This window comes from Haematobia irritans, chromosome 5 (assembly GCF_050003625.1).
Source record: "Haematobia irritans isolate KBUSLIRL chromosome 5, ASM5000362v1, whole genome shotgun sequence".
NCBI classification, from domain to species: Eukaryota; Metazoa; Arthropoda; class Insecta; order Diptera; family Muscidae; genus Haematobia; species Haematobia irritans.
Genome location: NC_134401.1, coordinates 58,910,397 through 58,919,738, shown reverse-complemented (window position 1 = coordinate 58,919,738; position 9,342 = coordinate 58,910,397). Strand labels below are relative to the sequence as shown.

General features: G+C 32.7%; 1 protein-coding gene across 1 annotated transcript; it reads left to right on the top strand.

Annotated features, from left to right (window-relative positions):
- Window positions 1-678: 678 nt before the first annotated feature.
- On the top strand, window positions 679-1,050 carry LOC142239727 (uncharacterized). The gene has a single exon (XM_075311509.1). It carries the CDS (start codon window positions 679-681, stop codon window positions 1,048-1,050), a length of 372 nt encoding a protein of 123 aa, XP_075167624.1.
- The last annotated feature ends 8,292 nt before the right edge of the window (window positions 1,051-9,342 follow it).

Below are 9,342 nucleotides of genomic sequence, written 5' to 3'. Positions count from 1 at the left end.
TTTATTACTCTATTCTTATGTTGTTAATATTAAACTATTTTACTGGGTAATATAAAACTCTTTTACTTAACTCTTAAATTACGAATGTGGGGAGAGTCATTTATAACTCTTTTTGCTTTTCGCTTTTATAAGTAAACAAGACAAAGATAACAACAAAATATTAGTGGACAAAATATGAACCGTTGAGGATAACGGTACCAAATATTTTGCAAAATATTTGGAAGCTTATAATGATCATTTTGGATTCAAACATCGTGGTGAGTAGTTGTATTTTACAAAATGTCTGCAAAAGCGATTCGATTAAAAAGCAAGAGGGAAGCAAATCGGTTAATTAATAATGTGTTTAGTTGTGAAACAGAATATAATATACAAAATTTAGTGAAAATTAATGAACAAAGGGAAAATATATTGGAAAATTTTGAAAACATTGAATATGAAATAGTGTAAAATAAAAATTGTGATGATGATGAAAAAAGTGAAATATACAGTGAAAATTCCGACGTGGAAAATACCGGCATTGGGATAATAACCGAAAATATTACCTTGTGGTCAATTAAACATAATATTATTATTGCCGCGGTAAATGATTTACTCAGAATTTTAAGAGATTCTAATATTAATGTCCCTAAAGACGTCCGGTCTGTAAAAAAAACACCTAAAAACATTGTGACCCGCGAAATGGGTGGGGGAACATATGTACACTATGGCGTCAAAGATGCCATTACCGACTTTTTGGTGAAAACGGAGTACAATTACAGAACGATTATAATTGATATAAATATTGACGGACTACCTTTATGCAAAAGTTCTACCAAACAAGTTTGGCCGATTTTAGCTGGAGTTGTGAACACGGACGAGGTTTTGTTAGTAGGTACTTTTGAAGGATACTCTAAACCCGAAAATTCAAATGAATTTCTAAGAGAATTCGTAACTGAATTAAATCAGCTTATGTTAGATGGAATTAGATTTCAAGAAAAATTGTATATGATAAAGGTAACATCTTTCATAATGGATGCACCCGCAAGATCTTTCATTATTGGTGCAACTTAGAGAACAGTTTTACTTTGATGAATCTGCATGCCGTCTTATGACTTCATACCTCAGTGAGAGGAAGCAATCCGTCTGTGTAAATGACGCAAAATCAAGTATACTGCCTACGCAAAGAGGTATTCCACAAGGATCTATCTTAGGTCCCCTTTTGTATTTACATCAATGACCTGCCTGATGTGTTAAGATTTTGTAATATACATCTCTATGCCGATGACGTTCAAATTTATGCTAGTGCATATATGAGGAATTTAACCGAGTGCGTCAATGATATAAACCATGATCTGGAAAGAATAGAAAACTGGGCCGCGCGAAATAAATTGAAAATAAATCCTTCCAAGTCGAAATGTCTGGTAATACACAAGAGTGGTATATACCTTTCGCAGGAACTACATATTCATATAAAACACACCGCAATAAACATTGTTTCATCCGCCACAAACCTCGGTATAACGTTCAACGACCATCTAACCTGGACTAATCATATACAACACAACATTGCCAAAACCTATGTCATGCTTCGTAACTTATGGGCTGTACAATCTTCAACACCTCTTCAAATCAGAATGCTATTAGCAAAAACGTACCTAATTCCTGTTCTTCTACATGGAGTAGAAATATTTGCAAATTGTAATAGAGCCGATATGCAAAGACTAAACGTACTTTACAACTCCACTGCACGATATGTCTTCAACAAGAGACGTTACGATCGAATATCTGCATTCGCTTATCAGCTTCTTGACATGAGCCTGGAGAACATAATCAAGTATAAATGTCTCGTTTTTCTTCAAAAAATTATCTATACCGCTGAACCAAAATATGTATATGAGAGATTACAGTTTTCAAGATCCAATCGCGGAAAAAGAATAACTCAATTGCGATATAAATACACCAGGTCTGAACAACAGTTTCTAATACCCTCAATCCGCCTTTGGAACAATCTCCCAACTAAATTACAACTAATCAGCAACACACTACAATTCAAAAAAGAGCTTAAAGAATTTTATATATTACATAATGAATAATTTGTCGAATTCATAATAAAAAATTTGTATTATTTAATATGTATACATTTTTATGTCTCAGAAATATTAAAATCATTGTTTCAACAGTTTTATACAAATCATGAACATACATGTAACTAAAAGTATATAACCTAGTGCTATAATTTATAAGATTTAATATCTTGTTGTGCTAGGCTGTTATAACCACAAATAAATAAATATCCTTCGGGATACTACTCTTGTGTAAGGTGCACCCAGAAAGGTGCAACATACAAACACCGGGTAGTATTTCCACTAAATGAAAGTTCCACGCCAAGAACTGATTTAACATTCAGAAAAAGAACACATCCGGAGCACCACAATGAGCTGGAAAAAATGGTAATCGAAGAGCTTCCAATAGATATGATCAAAAAAATATCTTGAGATTATATGCATGTTGTTTGCTTAGGAGTCGTAAACACATTATTGAAGGCATGGGTAAAAAAAGGGGAGAACAATATTCTTTAACGTCTTGGAAAATAGAAGGTCTTTCTACGGCGTTACTCAGTACAAAATCATGTATTCCGGACGAATTTAATCGTAAACCCCGTGCACTGAAGGAACTTGACTTTTTTAGGTTAGGTTAGGTGGCAGCCCGATGTATCAGGCTCACTTAGACTATTCAGTCCATTGTGATACCACTTTGGTGAACTTCTCTCTAAAGTGGTATCACACTTGACTTTTTTAAGGCAACCGAATATAGACAATTCCTTTTATATACTGGGCCGTTTATACTGAAGAACATATTGTCTCCAGAAAGGTACCACCAATTTTTAAATTTATCGTTGGCACTACGAATATTATTAGATCGAAAAGATTGTGTTACAAATAATAAATGCGCTGAAAATATGCTGATCAACTTTGCACAAATGGTACCAGACCTTTACGACTTGTCATTTATGACACACAATTTCCATTGCCTACTACATATCCATGAAGACGCTAAGTATCATGGTTCGTTGGAGGGTTTAAATGCTTTTAAATACGAAAATCATGTACAAACAATTAAAAGACGAGTGAAGAAAAGTTCATACGTAGCGGCACAACTATATAATAGGCAGGTGTCAATGAGTTCGATTGTTAAGTTAGTCGGCGAAAAAAGAATATTCAAATTCGGAAATTTCGAAAACGACTCATATGGGAATGTCGAACTAAACCGATTTTGTCTCAGCGTAAAAAAACCCAACAACTTTTGTTTGGTTGGTAACGCCATTATACAGATAACAAAAATTTTAAAAAATAAAAGTTTTCCATATTTTGAAGGCGTACGAATTTTAAATTTAGAATCATATTTTCAGCAGCCTTTGCAGTCACAAAATTTCAATATATATTGGATGAAACATATTGAGGTAGGCGACACCTTGAACTTTATTGCAGATTTAATGAATTAATTTTTAGGTTTTTGTTTCATATATTTTTATAAAATAAGTAAATTAAACTAGAATTGGTTTGTTGTTTTTATGTTTTTTTTTATTATATATTTAAGGATAAGTATTATTAGCTCTTTAAGTACCTGAAATTGTATATCAACAATAAAGCCATAAATTAAATATGCAAATTTTAATCACAAGTGTATTTCGTGGGAACAATAAAATACTAGTTAGAAGGAGTAATTTCTAACTCTTGAAAAGACTCAATATTTAATCTGACGTGGGGAGTTATTTCTTAATCTTTTGTATTCGATTGATTCATATATGAGTACGTAGATTTATCATATTATACTTCTTTCAAATGATTTTTTTTACTAATCTGAAAGACTCATTTATAACTCAAGGAAAAGAATCATTTTGAGACACAACTACTTTATACTGGGAACGCATAAATGGCTCTCAGATTCCCTCTTCCGCAATCGTTTTGAACATCAAAATGATTCAAAGAAGTCTCATTTGCGATCGAAAATGTTTGCAGGGATACCTGCGGTAATGAAAAACAACTCCACACACACACACGATCCCTTTCTGATCTCGCTATTGCAAGAAAACAACTCTCACCACAAAAGATACCAACAACACACAAGGAACATTTCATTGTCTCTAGAATCAAAACAACCAACAACAGCATAAATGACGCAATAACAAACACAAACAATCATACGAGATATACACAAAATGTCTCTAAAAACTCCCCCACATGATGCAATGATTTTATTACTCTCTTCTCACTTCATTCTCCAGTAGCACGTTTATTGATTAGTTGGAATTCTATCTACAAGTTAAGGTAAAATATATACCAAATTTATGAGGAATCTATAAAAAATGATATACACCCGTCAAGGATTATATTAACTACTTTTTATTCTACTTTATCTAAAATTTTCAATGTTAGGAAAAACTCTCCAACTTATAATAGAAACGGAAATAATCTGTATGTTAGGTAGCCATCATACGAATCGGTAATGTCGTTAAGTTAATTTTTACTACAAAAATTTTTTCCGTACAAAAGTTTTTCTTAGTAAATTGTCCACATTTCGTAGTAAGATTTTTATATTGCCCATGTATTTTTATAATAGAATCAATGATGCATTAAATACTGTGTTGGAAATTTATTTAAAGAAAAATCCTTCCCATTTCATAGTTAGTGAACTAAAAAAACATTTAGTGAATTTTTATAAGTTTTCCTTTAGCTAAGTTAATTTTCGTTGTTGTTACGAAAAATGAACTATATTACAGTAAACTATGTGGAAGTTAAAATGGTTGTTGAACTATGTGGAAGTTAAAATGGTCCTTAAATTTACAGGACACTTTTTCTGTGTAGCTTGGGATGCCCATCGTTAAGAATTTAACCACAATATTCCCACGTTTCGCATTTCCCAATATGTTCTTTTGCATTTTAGCTGCACTTGTGTGTATTGTGTGGACAGTGCATTTGTTCTTGCCTCGAATGTTTGTTTGTTGGACCGAGTTAACGTTGGCTCAATTGAAACCCATTCCAATTAGGAGCTTTTCAACGTCGATTGCTTTTGTTGCCGAGAATATTTTCCATTCTTTTTGGATTTTATTGATAAACTTTATTTTCAATGTTGCAGACATGGGACAGCAGAGAGCACGTAAAAGTGGTATGGAGTAAACCATACCATGTCATTCTATAATGGCACAATGGACGAATGACCATTGTTGGATGGTTGTCCATTTAATTTTTTATCTAGCATTATTCTAGATGCCAAGAAGTGGAGTAAGTAAACTCCACGCAATATCATTTCAAGAATCAATTGGCCGTATATTATTAAGATTGAAATGCCTGTTGAAAACTTTGTGCACATACACTGAAACTGAAAATATTGTCGTGAGGTCAAAGATTTCATGTCTTTAAAATACGAATGCAAATTTAGCTTAGCATATGTTAGAAGACGCATTTCTCTAATATAAAGTTTTTTTCCTTGTCCACAAGTCGATAAACTTTTCAATGAAGTCGTATTGTCCTTATAATTAAGTGATTTGACTTAAAAATGGGTATCATAACAAGAAAGAAAAAATTGTTAGGCTAAGGTAAACTTGACTTCAATAATTCAGAAAAATTCTCTAAAATTAATGAAATTGTCTTTAAATTTGTTGTCTTTTTGCATCTTGACAACAAAGCAAAAAATCGCTCAAAAATAGGACATGTTTTTCAACACTTTATTTTAAAGACGTTTTTTACGTGAAGCATAGCATAATTTCTACTGGAAGTCGAGTATGCATGTACACAAAACCCAAATTTGAAAGAGAATTTTGTCCTTACTTGTATTCTCCGCTTCTTTGGCTCGGAATCAATGCCAACATTTTTAGAGTGAAGACAAAATCTTTGGAACCGGGCATGCTTTTTTTTCAGTGTACACTTGAACCTATATATGAACGATGATAAATAATACTGATGTCACATAAGTACTATGTGAACAATCTTAACAACTACAATGTGTGTATCGAGAATTTGTTTTTTTATTTTTAATAAAAATTAATAAAAAAAAATCAAGAAAATACATGCTTCCTTTCGATTATGGATACGATGCTGCTTGGACTCGCAAATGGATACTGATGGTTAAAGATTACAAATATGAAAACCAGTTACGTTAGTTAAGCAAATTGGTATCGTTATATTCTGCCCGCCTCTACACACAAAAAATTATCACCAAATTTTTTTCAATTAAACAATTAATTGAATTTGGAAACGGATTCAATTAATATGTTAATTTAATCAAATCCGAATAAAAACCAATTAAAACAAAAACCAATTAAAACAAGAAAGTCTAAAGTCGGGCGGGGCCGACTATATTATACCCTTCACCACTTTGTAAGTCCACATTTTCGATACCATATCAAATCCGTCCAATGTGTTGGATGCTATATGAATCCATACACATATATTCTGTATATCTGAGCAGATCTGTACAGAGTTCTGCAATAGTTATAGATTTTACATTTAAGTCGGCTTATGCGCTGAGGTGGAACACAATGTTAGTTCAGAACCAACATGAACCAATTTTGTGGCAACTTCGCAAAAGTGTATTTATGATTTGTCGGTCGATAGATGTGTAACAGAGTAATAGGAAAATTTTAGGCATTTTGATAAGTTTTCGACTTAGCAGTGGCGATTTGATAAGGAAAATGTAGGTATTTCGGCCAGTTTTGCCTAAATAGGAAAAACATATATATGTAATCTATATCGAAATCTGAACCGATTGCAATCAAGTTTCACATGCATTGTTACTATGTTGAATCTACTCCCTGTGCAAAATTTCACGGAAATCGGATTACAACTTTGCCCTCTGTGGTCATATGACCGAAAATCGGGCGTAAGATATACATGGGAGCTATATCAAAATCTGAACAGATTTCAACCAAAATAAACACGCATATGCAGAACCTTAATTCTACTGTCTGTGCAAAGTTTCAAGTTCAATTCTACTCCCTCTGCAAAATTTCACGTAAATCAGAGTAGCACTTTTGCCTCTGTGGGCATATTAGTACAAATCGGGCGAATGATATTTATGGGAGCTATATCTAAATCTGAACCGACTTCAACTAAATTTAGCACAATTAACGATACTATAAAACGTACTCCTTGTGCAAAATTTCAAGCAACTCAGGGCAAAACTCTGGCTTTTGAAGCGATATAAATCCAAATCGAACGAAAGATATATATGGGAGCTATATCTAAATCGGAACCGATTTTAACCAAATTAAGCACACTTAACGATACTATTAAACGTACATGTTGTGCAACATTTGAAGCAAATCAGGGCAAAACTCCGGGTTTTGGGGCCATATAAGTCCAAATCGGTCGAAAGATATATATGGGAGCTATATCTAAATCTGAACCGATTTCAACTAAATTTGGCACAATTAACTATACTATTAAACGTACTCCTTGTAAAAAATTTGAATCAAATCAGGGCAAAACTCTGGCTTTTGAAGACATATAAGTCAAAATCGGACGAAAGTTATATAGGGGAGCTATATCTAAATCTGAACCGATTTAAACTAAATTTTGGCACAATTAAGGATACTATTAAACGCACTCGTTGTGCAAAATTTGAAGCAAATCAGGGCAAAACTCTCGCTTTTGGGGCCATATAAGTCCAAATCGGACGAAAGATATATATGGGAGCTATATACAAATCTGAACCGATTTAGCTGATATTTGGCAGTTTTTACGGGACTGACAAAACATTCAGATGTACAAAATTTGAAGAACATCGGTTCATAAATGCGTGAATTATGATCAAATTGGTGATAACTATATATGGCAGCTATATCTAAGGGCGTTTTCGATTCGCAAAAAATATGTTGCCTTGGTGTTACACTACTTTTTCCCTAATTGACATTTCGGCCAAATGATAGTGTAATTCTAAAGTTATTATTAATTTATAATATTGTGAGGTATAAAGTATCCAAAATCTATGACAGTGTCCTTAATATCTTGCAATCAATTTCGAGAATGTTGCACCTTTTTCCCCAATCGAAATCGCCATACATCTGAACCGATTTTTTCCAAAATCAATAGCGATTGTCTTCTACCCGAAGAAAGACGTTATGTCAAATTTGAGGACGATCGGACTTAAACTGCGACCTGTACTTTGTGCATAATATTACATATACAGACAGACGGACATCGCTAAATCGACTCAGAATTTAATTCTAAGCCGATCGGTATACTAAAAGATGGGTCTATGACAATTATTTCTTGGCGTTACATACAAATGCACAAACTTATTCTACCCTGTACCACAGTAGTGGTGAAGGGTATAAAAATAAAAGGCATTTTAGAGCGATGGTGTTAAATGCTAGTAAAAAACTGTTCACGCCATTTTTTGTTACAAAATTGTTATTTTTGCAAAAAAAAAAATATTATTTTATTTTATAAATCTTTATATATAATATTTTAATTTATAAATCTTTAATAACACACATTTCGGAGTTTCATTATAAAAATTTAATATAGGGATTGAATCCACGACCCTTTGCATGCAAGGCAGACATTCTAACCACTGCTCCACGTGGCAAACAAATGTATGTTTCTGTTAAATAATGTTATGTTTGCATGGGCTCGTGGGCGCTGCAAACTATGCTATATAAATATAACTTATAACGATAATTATTACATGTGACTATAACAGCTACGTAGCCCAGTGGATAGTGTGTTGGCTTACAAACTGTATGGTCCTCGGTTCGATTCTCCGTGCAGGCGAAATGTAAAATTTAAAAAATTTATAACAGTCAATAATTTCTTCAATATTATTTGTATTACAGAAAAAGGTGCCAAGAACTAAAATATTTCGTGGAAGTGAAAATTACGAGTATGTTAGGCAATGAGCACAATCGTCTTTGGGAAAAATTCTTCCAAGCATATAATATTTTTGGGCTCAAAATGCTTCCAAACATATAATATGTTCACATAAAACAAACATATTAATGTTTCGACAGTATCCAATAATATATGTGCTTCCTGCAAAATATGTTTGGAACATATGTTAAAGAAGCGATTTTTTTGAGGGTGTATATATTTCCTTATCCATAAAAACAGTGTGTACAAATTTCTTGTTATATATCTTTGTAGTTCCAGAACATGGAGGATAGATCTATAATATTGTTATAAATATTATTACCACACTGAGGCAAAAATAGGCATTTTTACAAGCAATATTTCTCTAGTGAAAAATGTAGACATGAGCAAAATGTTAAAAAAAAACTAAAGCGGTTAGTTGTGTGTTCATTAGATTTTTTTTTTTTTTTTTGTAGTACAGCAATAGCAAAATAATGGTAAAATGAAACGTGTC

Bases quoted from the DNA above. Each gene is read 5' to 3' on its own strand.
- LOC142239727 (XM_075311509.1), top strand. From the start codon at position 679: ATGGGTGGGGGAACATATGTACACTATGGCGTCAAAGATGCCATTACC.